The sequence below is a fragment of the Zea mays genome, chromosome 4, assembly GCF_902167145.1.
Source record: "Zea mays cultivar B73 chromosome 4, Zm-B73-REFERENCE-NAM-5.0, whole genome shotgun sequence".
Lineage (NCBI taxonomy): Eukaryota > Viridiplantae > Streptophyta > Magnoliopsida > Poales > Poaceae > Zea > Zea mays.
This window is the reverse complement of record NC_050099.1, coordinates 167,481,663-167,503,428: the sequence shown is the minus strand read 5'-3', so window position 1 is coordinate 167,503,428 and position 21,766 is coordinate 167,481,663. Positions and strand designations below refer to the sequence as shown.

The following is a 21,766-nucleotide window of genomic DNA, read 5'->3' as shown; positions in this document are numbered from 1 at the left end:
ACGGTCTCCGCCTCGCCCGACCCCCGGGCTTGGACTCAACCTCGACCTCGGAGGAGCCACCGCCTCGCTCGACCTTGGGCTCGGACCGACCACATCGCAGGGGGTACATCATTACCCTACCCCTAGCTAGCCCAGGCTACGGGGAACAAGACCGGCGTCCCATCTGGCTCGCCCCGGTAAAACAAGTAATGATGGCACCCCGCGTGCTCCATAACGACGGCGGTTCTCAGCCCCCTACGGAAGCAAGGAGACGTCAGCAAGGATCCGACAGCCCCGACAGTTGTGCTTCTACAGGGCTCAAGCGCTCCTCCGACGGCCACGACGTCACATGAACATGGCTCCAACACCTCTCCGACAGCCACGTCAGCATGTACATGGGGCTCTGGCTCCCCTCTGCTAGACACGTTAGCACACTGCTACACCCCCCCGTTGTACACCTGGACCCTCTCCTTACGTCTATAAAAGGAAGGTCCAGGGCCCTCGTACGAAAAAGGTGGCCGCGCGGGAGGATGGGCTGACGCACATGCTCTCTCTCTCTCTCTTTCTCCCTCGCGAACGCTTGTAACCCCCTACTGCAAGCGCATCCGCCCTGGGCGCAGGACAACATGAGGCCGCGGTTCCCCTTACTGTTTTCCCCCTTGTGTCTCCGTCTCGTGCCGACCCATCTGGGCTGGGATACGCAGCGACAATTTACTCGTTGGTCCAGGGACCCCCCGAGGTCGAAACGCCGACACTTATGCTCTTATTGCCCTTTGCTCTTAATTGACATATTTAGGGGGAGAAGTGCTACAGCTTGACCCTTTGAGACTAATCCTTGTGTTTGAGTTACTTGATGTAGTCTCAAAGGTGCTTTGAAAGGGAAAGGTGAACTTGGACCATGCAAAGACTTCCACTGCACTCCGGTATTAGTGTACTCACCTCCAAGTTCATACTTATGCTCTTATTGCCCTTTGCTCTTAATTGACAATTTTTGGTGAGGCAATGGGGTTAAAGGGCCAAAAATGATCCCGTTTTGGTGCTTAATACCAAAGGGGGAGAAATTAAGGCCAAAGCAAATGGATCAGCTACCACTTGAGAATTTTGAAAATAGTAGAGTTAGAATTTTTGATTTGTCCAAAATACTCTTATTGCAAAATTTGCTCTCTTGTGGGGGAGTTTTTGGCTCTTGATAAATTTTTCCATTGGAATATCTCTCTTTGCGCCCAAACAAGTGAGTTTGACTTAGAGATAGGAAAATGAATTTGATTTGCAAAAACAAACCAAGTGGTGGCAAAGATTGATCCAAATATGCCAAATTAGAGTCAAAGACAATTTTGTTCTCGATTGCATTGATGTTGCATTTCTTTTGGTTGCTTTTGGATGTGTTGGCATAAATCACCAAAAAGGGGGAGATTGAAAGGGAAATGTGCCTTTGGGCCATTTCTATAATGTTTTGGTGATTAAGTGTCCAACACATATTAAGTGAGTTGATTATGTGCCAAACAAGCAAGAAGTGCAAATCATGTAACAAGGTATGTTTCTAGACATAGTACATTGTTTTGAGTACTAACATATATTGTCTAAGTGCTAGAAACAGGAAAAGAAAGGATTGCAAGACTTGGCTGTGTACAACCAAAGTCCAGCTCGGTCTGGCACACCGGACTGTCCCGTGGTGCACCGGACAGTGTCCGGTGCACCAGGCCAGCCTCCGGTGAACAGGTCGCTCTCGGAACTCGACGGCGGTGTACAGCTATAATTCATCGGACTATCCGGTGGTGTACCGGACTGTTCGTGAGTCGTCCGCGGTGAACTCGTCGCTCTCGGGAAGAGGATCAACGTCGTACGGCTAAAATTCACCGGACTGTCCGGTGAGCCAAGGGTCGACTGCGCAACGGTCGGTCGCGCAATCCGCGGGCGACGCGTGGCCCGCACCAACGGTCGTCTGCGCCAGAATAGGAAAGAGATCGACACCAGACCGTCTATAGTGACTGTCCGGTGGTGCACCGAACTGTCCGGTGTGCCACCCGACAGAAGGCAAGGATAGCCTTCCTTGTTGGCCTCCAACGGCTCCTAGCTGCCTTGAGGCTATAAAAGGGACCCCTAGGCGCCTGGAGGAGTTACCCAAGCATTCACTAAGCATTCTAAATCTCCCACACTCCGTCTTTGCGCACTTGATCGATTGTGTTTGTGATTTGAGCTCCGTTCTAGTTGTGAACTCTTTGTGCTTCATTTTGAGCTCAAGTCTTGGCTTGTGTACGTGCGTGTGCTGCGGATTTGTGTGTGTTGCTCCCCAACCTTACTCTTGTGGTTTCATTGTGATCTTTGTTGTAAGGACGAGAGACTCCAACTTGTGGAGATTCCTCGCAAACGGGAAAAAGAGATAAGGAAGAAAAGTCGTGGTATTCAAGTTGATCATTGGATCACTTGAAAGGGGTTGAGTGCAACCCTCGTCCATTGGAACGCCACAACGTGGAAGTAGGCAAGTGTTACTTGGCTGAACCACGGGATAAAATCGTGTGTCTCTTTGTGTGCTTTCTTTTTGATTGTCTATGTTCACAAGAGCTCGTCTCAAGCCACTTAGCCGTTCTAACATCAATAACTAAGTGTTGTGGCTATTAGTATTTGATTTTTACAGGATCACCTATTCACCCCCCCCCCCTCTAGGTGCTCTCACTTACTATGAACAGCTCCAGTACGCCGTTTAAATTCAATTTAGTTTAGACTTGTCGTTTGTATTAACCTTCAAACCTTGGCTTAACTTGATTTTATAGGGATCAGGGTTATGTGCCACATCATGCCACCACCGCTGTTATTAGCACCAGGAGGAGCTTCTGGAAGGGAGGGAGCTACTACATAGGAGGTTAGTTTGACTATAATTCATTTGAATAGTGGTCAACTTAATATTATAGTTATTAATATATTCTTCTTTCTTTCAGACTCCAAACAAGACAGACGACTTCGTAAACAACTTCTTCGCTTCTGAAGGTTGTGGTCACAACTCAAACGACCCCTATATGTAGTGATTTGACTCTTGTTGTGAATTTGGCCGATGCGATGTATTTTATATGAACTGTGATGGATTATGATGTATATGGTATATTGTGATGGATGTGATATTTGTGGTGGATGGATTGCATTGTGATATTTGTGCTGGATTTGTGTTGTTTGTGATGGAATTGTTATATCTGTGATGAATTTGTGTTGATGTAATATATATGTATTGCTGTTAATTGATGTAATATATATCTGTGATGGATTTGTTGACATTGATGTTAATTTTACTTTTTGTATATATTTTTTTGCTCTAAAAATTCTTATTTTCGGCGGCCAGAGTCTAGGGCGCCGAAAATAAGGTCTTATTTTCGACGGCACGTCTCTCACGCTGATAATAAAGATTTATTTTCGGCTAATTTTATTGACGGCCAAAAACAGTCGAAAATAAGGCCTATCTTGACGAAAATAGCTTCTTTTCGACGACATAAGTCTTATTTTCGGCGGTTTCTAGCCGCCGAAAATAGTTATTGTTCTTGTAGCATTGGTAAAAAAATCATAATAGTCTGACAAACAGATAGATAAACAACAACGGAGAGGTCTCGAGGGGAGGATGATGATCATCTGATTAAACCATGCCCTCCTCGCCCCTCATCCACATATATGAAGTCGTGGCGACTTCGGTCTGATATTCGGAGGGACTGTTTGCAATGAGGACCCAAAAACCTCCGAAGATGTAACATCTGAGTTGAACATGGAAAAATACCCTATCTTATTACGCTTTTCTTCTTCCTATTTTTTCCATTGTAAGCATTGATTATCCTTTTGTGACCTTTACTACCATCCTTCTTGTAGTTGTTAATCCTAGTCAAACATGGTATGTGAATCTATAGCCTATCCCAAATACAACACTAGAGATTACTTTATTAGTTATCCCTGTTATCAAAATCACACGCGAAGCTTTCAACCGGCGGTGATAATTATGATGCACATTGGAAATTCCGAAAGATAATTGATTAAAGGAGATGTTAAGAATATTCCAAAAGATAAATTATTGATCAAAGGAGATGTTAAGAATATTGCCAATAAATTAATTCGATCAAAGTGTATGCAACGTACCCAGCGAACTAACCAACTTAGTGAGGGCAGTCAACACGGCAGCACCGTTCTTCCAGGTTTGTATTGTAGGTATATATACCTACATCCAGAGTGTTATTATGTAATCGATGCCGTATGATTTCACCAAAAAAAAAATCGATGTCGTATGGCTGTGTCGGTGTACACCACGTCACATTATTTATTTCGATCGTCGGCACAGGAAACCAACTTCGCACGAACTACTACTGATCGATACCGGAAGAGCGAGGCAGCGAGCCAAAGCAACGAGAGGCCACCGACCTCCGGTATCGACGAGGACAAAACACGCGGATCCTTTTGACGTATCTATTTGCGCGTCAATCCACAAGTGGTTGTGCCTATATATCATCGCCGCAACGCAACTGCTGATATATATATATATATATATATATATATATATATATATATATATATATATATATATATATATATATATATATATATATATATATATATATATATATATATATATATATATATATATATATATATATATATATACCCTGGACTTCCGTTAGTGGACGAAGCCCCAGCCAGAAGGCCGATCAGGTCACGTTCGGCCCACTGGACGCCAGCTTGCGTCAGTCATGCATAGGATAGCCACGTATCCCGGCTGAGACGCGATATGCGATATACGCACGCATAAATATATGTACAAATGTGCATAACTCATGCATAAATGGAATCTTTTATGCCACGAATCACGGGAACGAATATTTGCATGTGCTTGCCGGTTACGACTGCATAACGCTGTGATACATGATAGCGTAAACCATGCAAACATTTAAAATCTCCCACCGGTTTTGAGATAAGGAAAGACGTGCTCTTCGTGCGCGTAAATAAAGGCGCAGTTACGAGAGAAAACAAATACGCACACATAAATATATGTAGTAATGTGCATAAATCATGCATAGAAGGGATATTTTGTACCTTGACTCATGGAAACGAATTTTACCATGTGCACACTGTTTACGACTGCATAACGATGTGTAACATGATAGCATAAATCATGCATTATATAAATCTTTACCAGTTTGATATAAGGAAAAACGTGCTGCATAATCGCGTAAATAAAGGGACAGTTACGGTTTGAGGAGCATTAGTAGAAGGAAATAAATTTTAATTTACAGCCGCAGTTCGCGGGTTCTGCTCGGGCGGATTCCAGCGTAAAATGTGAGCTAAAACATCATAAATGAGTACGAAATTTAGCGTAAATCATATATCTGTTTTGTAACAGCAAACGAAGCCCAAAATTACGGCGTGAAAATCGTGTGCACTCAATCGTGCGCGGGTTCTGGCTAGGGCAGATTCCGGCGTAAAACGTGAGCTAAAACATCGTAAATGAATACGAAATTTAGCGTAAATCCTATATTAGCTAAAACAGCGTAGATTGATCACGTTCGATCGTGCACGGATTTTGGCTTGGTCAAATTTCAGCGTAAAACGTGAACCAAACAGCGTAAATGGGTACAAATTTTATCGTACATCATCAATCTATTTCGTAACAACGAATGTGGCCTAAATTACGACGTCAAAATCGCGCTCCGATCGTGCTCGGGTTCTAGGTCAGGTGGATTTAAGCGTAAGACGTGATCCAAAACAGCGTAAATGGATACGAATTTTAGCGTAAATCAATGATCTGTTTTAAAACGACGAATGTGGAACTTGCTTTTTAGTGGAAGCGTAAAATGCAATAAGAAAGAACCCAAGACAAAATCTTTTTTTGCCGACCTATACATGCGACATTGGGGTGAATTAATAACTGAACGAATCCAAGACAAGAAAGAAAACGATGAAGGCATTTGCTGTTCCTGAATCTTGATCCGTCACGCTCACGCTCGGCCATGGAACTGAGGTCAGAAGAGTAGCCACTAGACAATACAGAGGGCACGACGGTCAGAAGAACAAGAACTTGGACTTGGAGATGCATCTGAAGGGGATCACGGTGCCGTTGGGCCAGAAGAAGCGGAGCTGGAACGCCAGGCGCGTTCAATGGTCGACGCCGATGATCCCCGCGACCTTCCATCGCGTCCGGGCCTCCCCATCCACCCGGAACGGCACCACGCCGTCGCGGAGCGCGGCCTCCATGGCGGCGCTGCCGGTGTCGCCCAGCGGGGCGCCCTGCGCGCGCGCCACGTACGCCAGCGGGAGGACGCCCCTGGCGGGCACGCGGAACGGGTAGGCGCAGAGCACCGCCAGCCCGCCCGCACCGCCACGTACGAAACGCGGGGCTGCAGCAGCAGCACCACCACAAGGACGGCCACGGCGCCCAGCAGCACCACGACCGCAAGCACCATGAACAGCACCACCGCCGCCCACTCCGCCGCGCCCGACCGGTGCCTCCTGAAGCTGTACCGCCGCAGACGCTGAGCTCCTCCTCGCGCCCCCTCCACGACCGCCAATCCGCCGGCTGGAGAGCGCCGCGGCGGCCGGGGCTCTCCTGCTCACGGGCGCCTCCTCGCACGCCCGATGGAACCGCCGCCGCCGCTAAAACCTAATCTCTGGCGGCGTGGGGGTGTTTTTATAGTGACGGCGTGGGCCCGATTCACGTAATATGCGCAGACTATATTTGCATAAACTGATACACACATCAGTATAACTCGTAATATAATTTAGCGTAAGCACAGGTAGGTACAATAAGCCCAGGGCTCCGGTGCGGTCTGCACACCTGGTCAGGGCTTCCTGTAGTTAAATAAAGCCCAGGGCTCTAAATACTATATCTATATCTATATATATATATATATATATATATATATATATATATATATATATATATATATATATATATATATATATAAGGCGAGAATCACCAACTTTTTTTGTTCGTCTCGTCCCAAAGTAGGTGTATTCTATGTATCTCATCTAAAACATCCAACAATATTCACTATATTCGTGCGTCTTTTATACGTCGAAGACTCGTATTTATTGGAATAAATGGATTGGCCCTATTTAAGACAACTAATGTTCCATGACCCATAATAAATAGAAACTAAAGTATTAGTCTCACATCTCTACTACTTATTAAGTTAGCAATAGTAGCCTGCCTTTTCGTGTTCTGCCATTCTGCGATCTTAGTCGTCCATTCTACCGTTCTACAATCTCAGCCGTCCAATCCCGCACACCAGTTTTCCGCGCGCAGAAAAAAAAATCAAACTATGGCTACCTAGGGATCAAACCTTGGATCTATTGAGCAGAATGCCTAACCTTCCACCCTCTAGCCAACATGACTCATGTTGAATTGTGTACAACTTCAACTAAAACGTCTTTTGTGTTTAACCCACCGTCCACTCTGTATGCTCACTGAGTCTAGAAAAACATTTATAGTTTGGCCCCTGATCTTTCTGAAATTTGGGACGCAGTCCAGGAAATAAAGAAAATAGGGAAAAGGAGTTTAGAAATTGATTTTTAGTTTAAAATAATTGCAGAAACCCATTTAATTCATGGAAATTTCATATTAAATCCAAATGAGTTCATTCCAATTTCTATAATTCTATAATATTATTTTTATCACATAATACCTCTGTTTTGTCATGAAAACAACAATAAAATTGATTTCCTAATTAATCTTATATCAAATATATAGAAACTTTGGAAATTCGTAACTTCCCCATTTTAATTCCAAATTGAATCGTTCCAGTTGTGTTAGTCTCGTATGAATATTTACTACGCAGTAACAACATTGATTATACCATGTTTCATACTTTTATAATTAGATATTTATTTATCCTATGTTAATTGGGTTAATCTATGTCTATTGGATTAATTTATTTAATATATTAATATAGTATTCTAACTTTGTGGTTATACGATGTTTGACCATTAGTCTTGCAAACACATACTTACCTTTTTGTTTAAGCAAAAGTGTATGGTGGTACGTGTCCAATGACTAACGATGTACGAGAGAATTTCTTCCGGTATGTGTGAAACGTACTCTCCAATAATGAGACCATACAAATCGTGATATATATCAAAGTCTGCATGATACTGATGGTTGCAATGTAGTGGTGAAACAGATAGATTATAAATAACAAAATTTATGTATGGCCAGAATCACAAATTGATTATGAAACATTTTCTCATAACGGTATAACACATATTTTGTATATAAGTTATCGTAGTATACTGGTATTATATATTTCCGTTGCAACGCACGGGCATTCAGCTATCATGTATAGAAGTCTACACGGTACTGTTGGTTGCAATGTAGTGATGAAATAGTTAGATTGAAATAACAAAATTTATGTATGGCTAGGATCACAAATTAATTACGAAACATTTTCACATAACAGTATAACACACATTTGTTCATAAGTTATCATGATATTAAATGTTTCCGTTGCAACGCACGGACACCCACCTATATGTGTTTATGTCTACATCTATGACAGGAAACACATCTACTACATCTCTCTCCAAGCTCACTTGCTACCATTGCACAATGCGTAGTAGTAGATAAGTATCACCGATATTCTTGAATTATATTTTTGGATGGAGGTAATATTATTTAAAGAAGAGCTTTGCATGCTATTTCTTTTGTTTGAATAATGCATTATACTTAAATTCCCTTTTTTGCATGTGTGAAATTTTTTCTTCGTAATATTTTTTTCCATGGATCAGACTTGTGAGTCATTTTCATAAACCAACGCCAAGCATGAATCCATGTTTCCTACTTCAAACCCCGAACAAACTCCATGAGCAGGAGGCATTCGCGTTGTCGTCGCTCATCGATGATGAGAAGAAGCTTGGCGACTGTCAGTTCGACCTCTAAAAGCAGTCTTACGTGGTCGCATGCGCCGCTGTGTACGACAAGCTCCCGCGAAGCCGCCGCTTAGACGCGGTCTAGAGCAACTGCACCGCGCTATCCATCGTTAAGCAGGGGGGCCTCATGGTTGTCGCCAACGTCGACGACTCTCGGGTTGTTCTGGACACCGCATCCGACGACGACGACATCACGCCGTCCAGCTCATCGTCCACCTGAAGCCCAACCTGCCACGTAAGTCGCTACTGACCGGACATGAATTCTTGTGCGCTGGGACGATGGACGTTGCTGACGTTGTGTGAGTGTCCTCGAACATGATGTATGTAGTGGAATAGCGCATTCGGTGGTGCAACGGCCAGGGGTACTACCTCGCTGATGAGCCCAGGGTGCACTTCGTTTGGCAGCCCAACCAAGAGTCATCGGTACTCGTCATGTCGCGTGCGTTCGACGACTACTATATCGAGGATTATGGCGTCATCTTGGCGCCGGAGGTGACACAGAGGAGGATCGACAACAGTGACCAGTTCGTCATCCTCACCACCGTCAGGGTAGCTTTTGTGTCGGCCTGCCTTTAATTCTCTTCGCAAACACATACACACTTACCTTTTTGTTTAAGCAAGAGCATATGGTGGTGTGTGTCTGATGACTAACGATGTACGAGGGAATTTTTCCGGCATGTGTGGAACGTGCTCGTGCTCTCCAATGATGAGACCATACAAATCGTGGCATATATCGAAGTCTGCATGATACTGATGGTTGCAATGTAGTGGTGAAATAACTAGATTAAAATAACAAAATTTATGTATGACTAGGATCACAAATTGATTATGAAACATTTTTTCATAACAATATAACACGGATTTTGTATATAAGTTATCGTAGTATACTGGTATTATATATTCCCGTTGCAACGCACGGGCATCCAGCTAGTTGCTAGTTGAAAAAGGCTTCAACCAACTTGTACTAGAGTTTCTCTCTCCTCTCCTCTGTCTATTCGAATACTTTAAACAACCGATTTAGTAAAACTAAAATATATATAATACATTTGAGAATATGACAAATACGTATGTATAAAAAATTTTAAAAAAATAAAAAAATTTCTAAGATAAGTATTTGCGTATAGAGGACGTGGTTTAGAGGACATTGTTAGAAAGAAAGGAGATATAGAGGATGAAATTTTTTAGATGAAACTGTAAAGGAAAGATATATAGGAAGTTACTAGAGACAATCTAAACAAAAAAAATATTCTCTATATTTGGGATAAAGGAGTATACCGAGCCTTTCATTAATTAGAGACATCCCATGACTACGTTTGAAAGCCAAGTATTTACTTTAAAGCCGCTTGCTGTAAAATACAGGTCTGAGAATTGATGCATACGTCATGTGAGCGGAAGATTTCTATGCAAACAGCGGTTTCCCAGGGCAAAATAGTATTCTTGCGCACAATAAATAAATTAGAGTGGTTTGCACCTGAGAAATGCAGATGATGTGCTGCCAAACAGGACCAGAACAGCGTCAAAACGGAAAGTACTAACTACCTTGGACATATTCGGATCCCATGAACTAAAGCGAAAGCAAAGCGAATTTAACTTGTTGGAACTTGCTATATTGGCGATCTGGTCATCGACCGAAGACAGTTGTGACTTGAGGGTCAGAAACTTGCGGTAATACTCCCGCAGAGTCTCTCGCTCCAGCTGCTTGCAGAGTGAGAGTTCAGCCAAGACGTCGGTGTCTGGGCGGTACCCTTGGAAGTTGAGCAAGAATTTGTCTCGGAGACTTCTCCAGGAGTTGATGGACAATGGGGGCAACCTGGTGTACCAGGTGAGGGCTGGGCCTTCGAGGGCAATGATGAATGACTTGGCCATTGTGGCGTCGTCCCCTCCGGATGATGCAACGGCGACTTGATAGCTCATGATGTACTGTGCTGGGTCAGTGCTGCCGTTGTACTTGGTATAGGTCTCTGCCCTAAAGTTAGCGGGTCATGGTGTCACTTGCAGATGAGGTGCCAGGGGACTTCGCTCGTCAAGGTAGTTGACGCCTTGGAATGCCGTGGCGTGAGGGATGGCGTGTCCGCGCTGAGGGATGAACAGGTCTTCGATTTGTGCGCGCTGTTGGAGGGGTGGGTCGTGTTGCAGGCCGAATTGCCTTCGCTCTGCATGAGCGCGATCTCTTGTTCAAGCTCTTGGGCCTTCTGCTCTTCGTCGTGTATCATCTGTCGCACCTTGGCTTGTGCGGGCACACGTTGACGCTTAGCCTCGAGGATCTCTTTTTGCTTCTGGAGGTTGCGGTTCTTGATGCGCAAGGCGCGCAGCTGTAGCTGCTCTTCGGCCGAAACGCCGATGACTTCGCCGTCCTCGGTGGCGTCCGCGCCCTCTGGTGGAGCGAGGCCTGGGGGAAGTTGCGGTTGTCCTCCAGAGCTGCAGGTGCGAAGGCTGCCTTCGGTAGTGGGTTGTTCGTTGCGCTGTCTCTTGCTGTTTGCGTCGTTTTCGCAGGGCTCTTGGTGGGTGGTGTCGACAAGGGCCTTGCCCTTTTTCTCGGCCAGCAGTGCTGCCTTCGCAGCCTCGTCAGCCTTCGAGGTGGTTCTCTTGGGTGCCATCGCGGGTGGTGTTTTCGTAGCACGAACGGTGGGCGCCAAATGTTGGAACTTGCTCTCCTGGGCAAGTTAATCCAACGGGGGAGCAAAAACAGTGTAAACAAGGTTTCAACTCGAGACGACAATAGCTCTGTTGAATCCGCCCCCTCAAGGGCACTGTACGGGGGTATTTATAGGTGCCTGAGTGCCCAGCGTCTTGAGTTAAGGACGCATGTGCCCTCAGGCGCCCAGATTATCCCCGGAATATTCCCATAAAGCAGGGTTACAGACTGTAATTACAGGAAAACCTTTACAAATTAGGCCCGTAATGTGTAGCGGCCACGCAGGGACTGCTATAATGGGCCAGATCACACGTAGGCCTCCATGTTGGACGAGGCCGCGGGACCAGACGACTTCGCCGTAGGCCTTCGTCTTCCGATGCGTGGGACGAAGGGTAGAGTCTGTCAGTCGTCTTGTCTCTGTTGTTGCAGCGAGTCTGACGAAGGCATCGAGCGAAGGGTGGCGTCTTCGCCTTCGCTCCAACATAACTCTTTCTGTTTAGATCTTTAATTAGCTCCTAAAGAGATTAAATTTTAGTCACTTTGCTTTAGCTCACCGGATCCAAACATACACTAAGCCTTGAAACTATACACACTGATGCACCACTATTTATGCCATGCATTGGGTCCTCACAAGGACCATATAACCACTATACGTACTTAGGTGTTGTTTGGTTCACAAATTTGTAATGTAATAGGTAACAAATAACGTTAAATTATGTTTGTTTAAGTCCAACCGTAATCGGATACCACACTAGTAATTGATACTAGCCTATTCAAACTTGTTACCGCTAGTAATCGAATACAAACTATTACCGTTACCATTTACGTTACATTTTAGGAACCAAACGGCACCTTAGTTTGACATGTAAATGGATGCATGTCCACTACTTATTACCGTACCATCTTTAAAGTCTCGAAGACGACGTCACGAGCGGAGAGCTAGCGGCGCAGGGGCAGATAACGTGCGTCTGTCAGTCAGGTAGCCATTTCCACGAGATACCAACAGCGACGGATTCGATTAATTTCTTATGTAGAATAGGTTACCTTGTTTATTTTTCACGTGAACACCATTTTATTAGCTTTCCGCTCTGTCCCAGCCTTTCTTCTCGTGTTTGTGTTCCGACCACTCACGTCGAGGTCAATTAATTTAGGAAAGGAAAAAAAACAACATTATATATGCTTGCTACTAGATACTCCTATTTGTTGACAAATTTATGGCCATGACAATAAGCATGCTTTTGTTATGACCGTTGAATAAAATAGAATTTCCTAGATGATTTCTAGTAGATTTTCTAACCTAAACATACACCAAGACCTGCCCCGGCTCTGGTACAATTATTTTCACATTCCATTGCCGCCTTCCGTGGCCGCTCCTACAACCACAAGTCCCCAACAATAATATAAATAACTTTTGTCGGATAAAGATTAACGAAACTACGTGTCACTTGTAAAAATAACAAATTTCTGTGGGCATAGTCTAATTCTGTCATCATTTAACTCATGTAAATGTATAGATGAATAGTATCTATTTTTTGTGAGCAGCCGATGAAAAGTGGTTAATTTCGTCGATTAGAAAAGGCCGACGGAAAAAAGCTAATTTTTGTCGGCTATGGAATTTGTAACCCCTCATATTTCTTCACGACACATAATATGTAGTTGCTTCGATGTAGGTTCATGTTTGGATTCAAGTTTTCTGAATCAAACTCGCTGTACAGAAAATATATAAAAAAATAATAAGACCAATGAAAAAAAGACTCCAATCCTTCATGAAATAAAATTAAGGTCGATGAACTAAACTCTTACTTAAAATATTATCACGTCTCATCCAGAATTATGTACATGTAAAACAAATAAAACTTCCATTTTTATGACTGACATGTGGGTCATGCAAGCACTAGGAGTATTTCCCTTCTGTTGAAAAAAAATAAGGTCGTTAGAAGGATGGTCTTTATATACATTATACCACATAGTAGGTGCATTAGCATTGTGTTAATCTTTGAAGTATACACTCGTGAAATATGCAACTGTATTTGAATTTAAATTATTCTAAGATGCACCGGTTTACACTCGCCTCATTGCCTATCATTGGTCTAAGCTACTTTAAGGCTCTTTTAATATGATACATCCATTTATATTGCATAGGCAGCCTATCTTAGCTTCATATGGATGGATAAGTAAATGTTTTTATTTTATTGAACCATCCAGAGGGATTTTTTTTCTGAACTTGCATATGAGGACCAGATGAATCTCTTTCTATACCCGTTCTATCATATTTAGAAAAATAGCACAAAGCTATCTATTAAATTAGCTTAGCTCAACTAGCGCCTTACACACGACTTTATCCAAGTACCCATGAAGCATTAACGGAAGGAGCCATTCCATGATTATGTGATAATCATGTCTCTTCAACCTTGTTAGCTTCCATTCCTTCAAATTTGGAGCCCTTCAACTATCGAGGATTTTCATTTTTTTTTAGACACCATTAATTCTCTCTTTTGCTTAGGTTTCATAAAGAATGGAGTGTGTGTGGCTTGCCACCACCTTTTGCTATGCATTTTCTTGCTGCTTCTTATGCTTACAAAATCGACACAGGGGCTCTGGGTTGTGGGAAATGGGTTCAAGAAAAGTAGAAAACAGCTGGCACACGGCCTATGCACGCTGTCACATGCGTCGGCGCCTCGGCGGGGGTCTTTTACCCGCCGCAGGTCGCAGGAGAAAACGAACACCGCCACCAACACTTACTCCGGTGCCGGTCGGCCGGGTCGTGCGTGCCCCTGCCCCCCTCCGGCCTCCGGCTCCCAGCTTTCTCTTCATAAATACGCGGCCGTGCGTCCCCCGAACCCCCGCACCTCCTATCCGCTCCCCACTCGGCGTCTGCTGCTGCATTGCCGTGCCGCCAGTGGAGAGGAGATCAGTGATCGTTGGCCACTGCACTAGCTGCACGAAGGTACTCGATACTTGTTGAGAGAGAGAGAGAGAGAGTGCTGATCACCGGCCGCCGCCACTTCTACTGGGAGTTTTTTGTCCGGTAAATGACTGGAGGCCTTGCCGGCGTCGTCGTCGCGGTACAGGTACTGGGTCCGCTCTCGTTCTTGACGTGCCTACTACTATCGTCCCCGTCGCCGGAGTTGCTGCGTGGTCGCACCGGAGGGTTTATCAACGAAGGTACGCGTGTACGTACGTACGTACGTACATGCTTATTATATTAATCCGTCAGAGTTAATTAGAGGTACCGACGATGATCTCACAGTTGCCATCAAGTTATCTGTCCGTCGTGCTTAATCTGCGATACGACTAGGAACGGAAGTGTAGGAATCGCTGGTCTGTGTAAGAGTACGCTCCCTGTCCCTGCACTGCCGCGCTACTATACCATTTGCCGAGCCTACTACTATGCCTATACCACTGTATGCGCGTGCATGGTTTACACGATGCTTTGGCCTGACGCACAGGTAGCTGCTTCGTTTCCGGAAGCAGTGTGTTGTCTGGTATTGATACGTGCAGAGACAGAGAGCAGCAGATCATGCCAAGAGAGCCAGCTGACGACGACGGCATACGATGGCCGGCCGTCTCTGCTTGTGTTTTCCCGCTAGTGCTAGTGCACTTGATTCAGGGGCAGAAAAAAAAGACATCGTCTTTTGCATTGCTCAGCTTCGTTATACTTTAATACAATTAATCAATAGCTGTATGTCGATCTAAATCAGAGTTAGGAAGCGTTATATGCTTATGAGTGTGGGAAGCCTACTGCACTGAGTAATCTATTGCTACTTGGTCGTCCCTAACGACATGAGACATGGCATATCACATTCACAGGTTAAACAAATCTTGCCGGCTCAACGCTTCGTTAGGAGAAGACGGAAGACTGCAGAAACTCCTGAGGAGGAGGACGCGGGGAATAAAATCGAGCGATAAAAAAAGTATCCTGTTAGAGATATGTAGTGTGTACTACGCATTTCAGAGTTCACATGCAGTCGTAATTAACAGGTTCATTTTGGTCGGAACAGTTGCTGAGTTTCCACATCATGCATGGAACTGAAATATACATATGCAGGACCAGGACTGCTGTGGAACAGTATCCTGAACTAAACAGCTAAAATACACAGTAGAAACTAATAAACTCACTGGACACTGGACAGGGCTGATGGATGCTACCACTGTTGATTCCAAATGGATCTCTCCCGCCACTGAAGATGGGTCCATGGACAGGCGAGGAAACCCAGCTGTCAAGACAACCACCGGAAGATGGAGATCTGCCATCCTGCTGCTAGGTAAAAGCTTGTTTTTTATTTAAAAAATAGAAAGAAAGAAAGAAAGAAAGAAAGAAAGAGAGAGAGAGATGTTGTAAACATCTCACATGATGCCTGATGAGTAATGCTTCCCTCTGGCCTCTGTACATGATTGCTAGCTACTAGATTCTGATTCTGTAAAGAACTCCAGATTCGAACAGTTAATTCAACTGTGTAATTTATCGCCGCAACCCTTTCCGTCTCTGTTACCGATGCAGCTAACTATGGGCTCGCGACGTGCGCCTTCTTCGGCGTCGGCGTGAACCTCGTGGTGTTCCTGCGCCGGGTGCTCCACCAGGGCAACGCCGAGGCGGCCAACAGCATCAGCAAGTGGACTGGGACCGTCTACATCTTCTCGCTCATCGGCGCCTTCCTCAGCGACTCCTACTGGGGCCGATACGTCACGTGCGCCGTCTTCCAGATCATCTACGTGATGGTGCGTGCGATCGTCTTCAGATGCTGATCAACCGCCATCAGTCTCATGCATGTTTCTGTCGGCGCACTACTGTTCTTACTATACTAGCCTGTGTTTGTTCTTTGGATGCTCAGGGGCTGGTGGTCCTGTCGCTCGCGTCATGGCTCTTGCTGGTGAAGCCGTCCGGCTGCGGCGGCGTCAAGGCGCACTGCGACGGGCCGTCGGCGCCCGGCGTCGCGCTGTTCTACCTGTCCACCTACATGATCGCGTTCGGCAACGGAGGGTACCAGCCTTCCATCGCGACGTTCGGGTCGGACCAGTTCGACGAGACGGACCCCGAGGAGGCGCGCTCCAAGGTGGCCTTCTTCAGCTACTTCTACCTGGCGCTCAACGTCGGCTCCCTGCTCTCCAACACGGTGCTGGTGTACTACGAGGACTCGGGGCGGTGGGTCATGGGGTTCTGGGTCTCGGCGGCCGCCGCGGCGCTGGCGCTCGTGCTCTTCCTGCTCGGCACGCCCGGCTACCGCCACTTCAAGCCGAGCGGCAACCCGCTCACCCGCGTCGCGCAGGTGTTCGTCGCCGCGCTGCGCAAGTGGCGCGCCGAGGTCCCGCGTGGCGAGCTCCTCCACGAGGTGGTGGAAGCAGGAGAGGACCCTAAGGTCTCGGGCATCCGCAAGATCCTTCACAGCGACGGGCTCAGGTTCCTCGACAAGGCGGCGACGATCACGGAGGAGGAGGAGGAGGAGGGTCCGTGGCGGCTCTGCACGGTGACGCAGGTGGAGGAGGTGAAGTGCATCCTGAGGATGCTGCCCATCTGGCTGTGCACGATCGTGTACTCGGTGGTGTTCACCCAGATGGCGTCGCTGTTCGTGGAGCAGGGCGCCACCATGGACACCAACATCGGGTCGTTCCACTTCCCCGCCGCGAGCATGTCGCTGTTCGACGTCCTCAGCGTGCTGGCGTTCATCGCCATCTACCGGCGGGTGCTGGTGCCCGTCATGGCGCGGCTGTCAGGCAACCCGCAGGGCCTGACCGAGCTGCAGCGCATGGGCGTCGGGCTCGTGATCGGCATGGCGGCGATGGTGGTGGCGGGCGTGGTGGAGGTGGAGCGGCTGAAGCGCGTGGCGGCCCCGGACCAGCCGAGCTCCCTGAGCGTGCTGTGGCAGGTGCCGCAGTACGCGCTGATCGGGGCGTCGGAGGTGTTCATGTACGTGGGGCAGCTGGAGTTCTTCAACGGGCAGGCGCCCGACGGCGTCAAGAGCTTCGGCAGCGCGCTGTGCATGGCGTCCATCTCGCTGGGGAACTACGTGAGCATCATGCTGGTGAGCGTAGTCACGAGCCTCACCGCCGGTGAGAAGCGTCCGGGGTGGATCCCTGGGAACCTTAACTCAGGACACCTCGACAGGTTCTACTTCCTCCTCGCCGCTCTCTCGCTCGTGGACCTCGCCGTCTACGTCGCCTGTGCCATGTGGTACAAGGGCATCAAGCTTGACGGCGGCGACGGCGATAACAGGAGAAAGGTCTCTGCGCACGTCTAGCTAGCCACTGCATACTGGACCTCGGGCCTTCAGTTTTCAGGTTCAGAGACGTGCCGGGCTGGCCCCTGGCCGTATGCCCGTATAGTCTTATAGAGAGAGGAGAGAGAGAGAGAGGAAATAAAATGTCAAAGAATATGTAACCATCCGCTCGGCGTTGGATGGCCCATGTTGTTATGTATCTTTGGTCAGATGATCCAAGTAACCTCATGTGAAGTACTAATGCAATAATTATATATGGATAGTACACTATCTGTGCCTTAGGACGGCACGTAATTATATTTAATGATGAGTGATTTTAGTAAACCATTTACATGAAGAGTTGTACCGATAAGCGATTTAGAAGATTGGGGAGGAAAATGCGGAGGAAAAAAAAGAAAGAGCCGAGCCCTGCTCCCACCGCGTTGTCTTCCTGTTCATCGTCGGCCCGTGACGTCGCGCCCGTGGTACATGGGCCCCCCCTCGCAATCCCCCTGCATTGGTCGGTCTTCTGAGGAGACGGCTTCGCTCGGCCCAGTGCAACGTGCAGACACGTCGGTGCGCGGTGGAGGATTGTCTTCAGGTAAGCGGCTAGGGTTTCCGCCCGACTTCGTTGGATCACATTCTTTCCCCCATTTCGTGTCGCATCTCTCTCGGCTCTGGTCTCTCCCGTGCTCGTCGCGTTCTAGTTTCTGCAGTGGTTGGTTTTCTTCTCCGTTTCGTCCGCCCGCGATCGCCGAGGAGTGGCCCCTCCCGGGTCTCTCTGCTGCTCCGCTCCCGATGGATCCGAAGAACCGTAACCCTAACTGGGACCGTTGGGGGCCGAAAGAAGCGCCTCAGGGATCCCAATCCTGGGGAAAGAACCGGAGCCTTAGCTGGCGCTTGAAGCCGGGGACTGGAAAGCCTAAGAACAAAGATGATATCCCTATCTCGTCTTCCGACGATGGCGGTCAGACAAGTATTCTTAAAACCCATCCTCCTCCCATTCTGAAGTTAGAGAATGAAATGGTGCGTAGGGTTTTCTGTCAAAAATGCGGTATGGATGGCCATCATGCTAGGGAGTGCTTCAAATCTTTGTGGTGTGAGATCTGTCGCAAGGAAACACATAATACCGCTCGGTGCGTTCTCCCCAAACAAAACAAGCCTTGCATGCCTATTGTTGGGATGGCGGCGGATGGATTAGGGTTTTACTCCTCTCATTTCTCCAAACCGTTGTCAAATAAACCGAAGCGCAGTTTTATAGGTTTGGTTAAAATTGTTGAGGGCTTGATCAAGGCTGAGGATCTTGAGAAGGATTTCGGTTTTCATTTCCCCTAGGGCCGTACTTGGAAAGCCATCAAGTGTCACTCTGGTTTCCTGATGCAATTTCCTTCTCAAGAGAGGCTTGATGAGATGATTAATTTCCCTGAACTGAAGATGAAATTGTCTGGTGCAAAAATCTCTGTATCTTCGTGGAGCTCTCAGACTAAGCCAAAATCCAAACTCCACTTTGTTTGGATTGTGGCTGAAAATGTGCCTGAAGAACTTCAGAATTACCAGGCTATCTGTGAATTGGGCTCTACAATTGGGGCTGTGGAGGAAGTGGACATTTTATCTTTAAACTCTAAAGATATTGTAAGATTTAAAGTTCATATTAAGAGTGTGGCCATGATTCTCCCTATCATTGAAGTTGGTGTCAAACCTTTTCTGTATGACATCTTATTTAAAATTGATAATATTACTGACGAAGGGTGGAATGATGAATCTATAAATCTGGGCAAGAGGGGTTCTGTTGATAGACAAGGCTTTGGTGACCTCTCTTTTGAGAAATATGTTAAAAAAGCCAAAAGTGGTGATGAAGAATCTGGCAGGGATGTTAAGGGAAAATCTCCCTTAAAGGTTTCTTCAGTTCATGTCAATGTAGCTGGGTCTCTGTCTGAACATTCTAATAGTATGAAGATTAGGAAAAGCTCTGAAGGAGCCAAAGGATACCTTGACAGTCAGGGTAATGAAGATGATGATTACAATGAAAGTGAGGATGATTTGTTGGATTCCCAAGATCTGGAGGAATTCATCAAGGATGATGAACTTATTCCTTCTCCTCCTCAAGAGAAAAGAAAAATGAATACAAATGTTTCTTTCTCTGAAGATGTTGGTAAGAATGTTGGAGTTAAGAAAGGAGGATCATGGAAGGAGAGCTGGCAGAAGGAGTTAGGAGGAGCAGCAGGTTGGAGTCTACTGAGGAAATGAAGATTGCAGATAAGGCAGCAGCAAGAGCAATGGCTAAAGATGCATTCATTAACAAAGGTACGTCATACAATCATTTTTCTGTTCTTAATACTGATAATGTTGTTCTTATGGATGTTGCTCATAAAATAGGGGTTGAATTAGGTTCTTCTTTTAATGATGCTGTGGAAAAATTAAACCTGATTAAATCCTTAGAGCTTTCTAGAAAAAATTTGGTTGTTCAATCTGTTAAGTTTAATGTTGATAATTCCAAGGTAGACATTCTTGATTCTGATGTGGATAATAATAGTCATAATGAAAGTGTGGATAATGCTTTGACTGATCTTGATGATGTTATGGTTCTCAGGAAAGGCCGTAAAATTTATCACAGGAAAAATACTGTGAGGAAGAAAAAAAGGATAGTAAATCTCCCAATAATAGGAACATCCCTATTAAGTGGAGAGGTCGCAATGAGGGGCATACCCAAAATTGTTCAGAATGATTGGTTTAATTTGGAACTGTAAGGGTCTGGGTAAAGAAGTGAAAAGTGAGTTCCTTCGAGATATTATTAGGAGAGAGAGAATTGATTTTATTGGTTTGCAAGAAACCAACAAGAAAAACTTTGATGACTCTTGGTTGAACTTCATTGGTGGTAACAGGAATTTTGCTTGGGTCTGGTCTCCCCCTAATGGTAGGTCTGGAGGCTTGCTGGTAGGGTTTGATGCTGACATTTTTGATGTTAGAGAGAAAGAATTGGGAGAATTTATGATTCGTATTCGTGATTCAAAAGGAATAAGGATTTATTTGGAATTTTATTAATGTTTATGAGGCTGCTCAAAATGATCAAAAACAGAAATTCCTGAGTGAGTTATCCTCTTTTTGCTCCAAATGCTCTCATCCAATGTTGATTGGTGGCGACTTTAACATTCTTAGAAAAGAATCAGATAAAAACAAACTTGGTGGCACCAATAAGTGGAGTTCCTTATTTAACTCTATTATTGATATACATGATCTGATGGAGCTTAGTGGTAGGCTTTTTACCTGGTCTAATAATAGAAATCCCCCCACTTATGAAAAGTTGGACAGATTTCTTGTTAGCCTAGAGTGGGATCTGCATTTTAATAATGTGAATGTTTCTGGTCTTAGTAGATCTTTTTCTGATCATGTGCCTTTATGTCTCAAAACTGATTTTACTCCCCCTATTGTGAGAGATTTTAGATATGAGTTATATTGGAGGCTTAGACCTGATTTTAGGATTTTGGTTGAAAATAATTGGGCTCTGTCTGTTAGAGGTAAAAAGAGTATTGAGATTTGGAAAGAAAAAACAAAGTGTCTCAAGAAGCTGTTGAAAGGTTGGAATATTAACGTTGAAAGTAGATATTTGAAATTAAAAAAAGAACTGATGAAGAAAATTGACATTTTAGATTAAAAAAATGTGAAGTTATGGGTATTTCGGATGCTGAAAGAATCGAAAAGCTCGATTTGGAGTGGAATTTGAAAAAAATCATGGAAGAAGAAAGTTGCAAAAAAAACAAACTGCGAGAGAGAAATTCATCAATGAGGGTGATGAAAATACTAAATTCTTTCACCTTTTAGCGAAAGGTCGGAAGCGACGTGTTAAAATCCCATTTTTGTGTCATGATGGTGTTTCTGTGAATGATTCTGAAGGTATCAATAAAATTGCTTCTTCTTATTATAAAGATCTTTTTGGCCCTTCTGTTCTATCTAGTATTAATATTTCTAATCTCAATATGAATCAGTTGTCGGACACTAACAGATCATTTCTGACGGCTCCTTTTTCCATTAATGAGATTAAAAAAGTGATTTTCGAGATGAAGCATAATAGTGC

The 21,766-nt window shown here is 45.3% G+C and overlaps 1 protein-coding gene across 7 annotated transcripts; it reads left to right on the top strand.

The window, feature by feature from the left end:
- Nucleotides 1-14,221: 14,221 nt before the first annotated feature.
- On the top strand, nt 14,222-18,019 carry LOC103653994 (protein NRT1/ PTR FAMILY 7.3). Of its 7 annotated transcripts, XM_023302368.2 has the most exons (6): nt 14,253-14,447; nt 14,572-14,665; nt 15,311-15,414; nt 15,634-15,765; nt 16,002-16,219; nt 16,333-18,019. In XM_023302368.2, exons 4-6 carry the CDS (start codon nt 15,639-15,641, stop codon nt 17,734-17,736), a joined length of 1,749 nt encoding a protein of 582 aa, XP_023158136.1. In that variant the 5' UTR covers nt 14,253-14,447; nt 14,572-14,665; nt 15,311-15,414; nt 15,634-15,638; the 3' UTR covers nt 17,737-18,019. The 7 variants fall into 7 exon arrangements, with proteins under 7 accessions (XP_008679038.1, XP_008679036.1, XP_008679033.1 ...); XM_008680816.4 differs by lacking the exon at nt 15,311-15,414 and having other exon boundaries at nt 14,222-14,447; XM_023302367.2 differs by lacking the exon at nt 14,572-14,665 and having other exon boundaries at nt 14,253-14,571.
- Nucleotides 18,020-21,766: the final 3,747 nt, after the last annotated feature.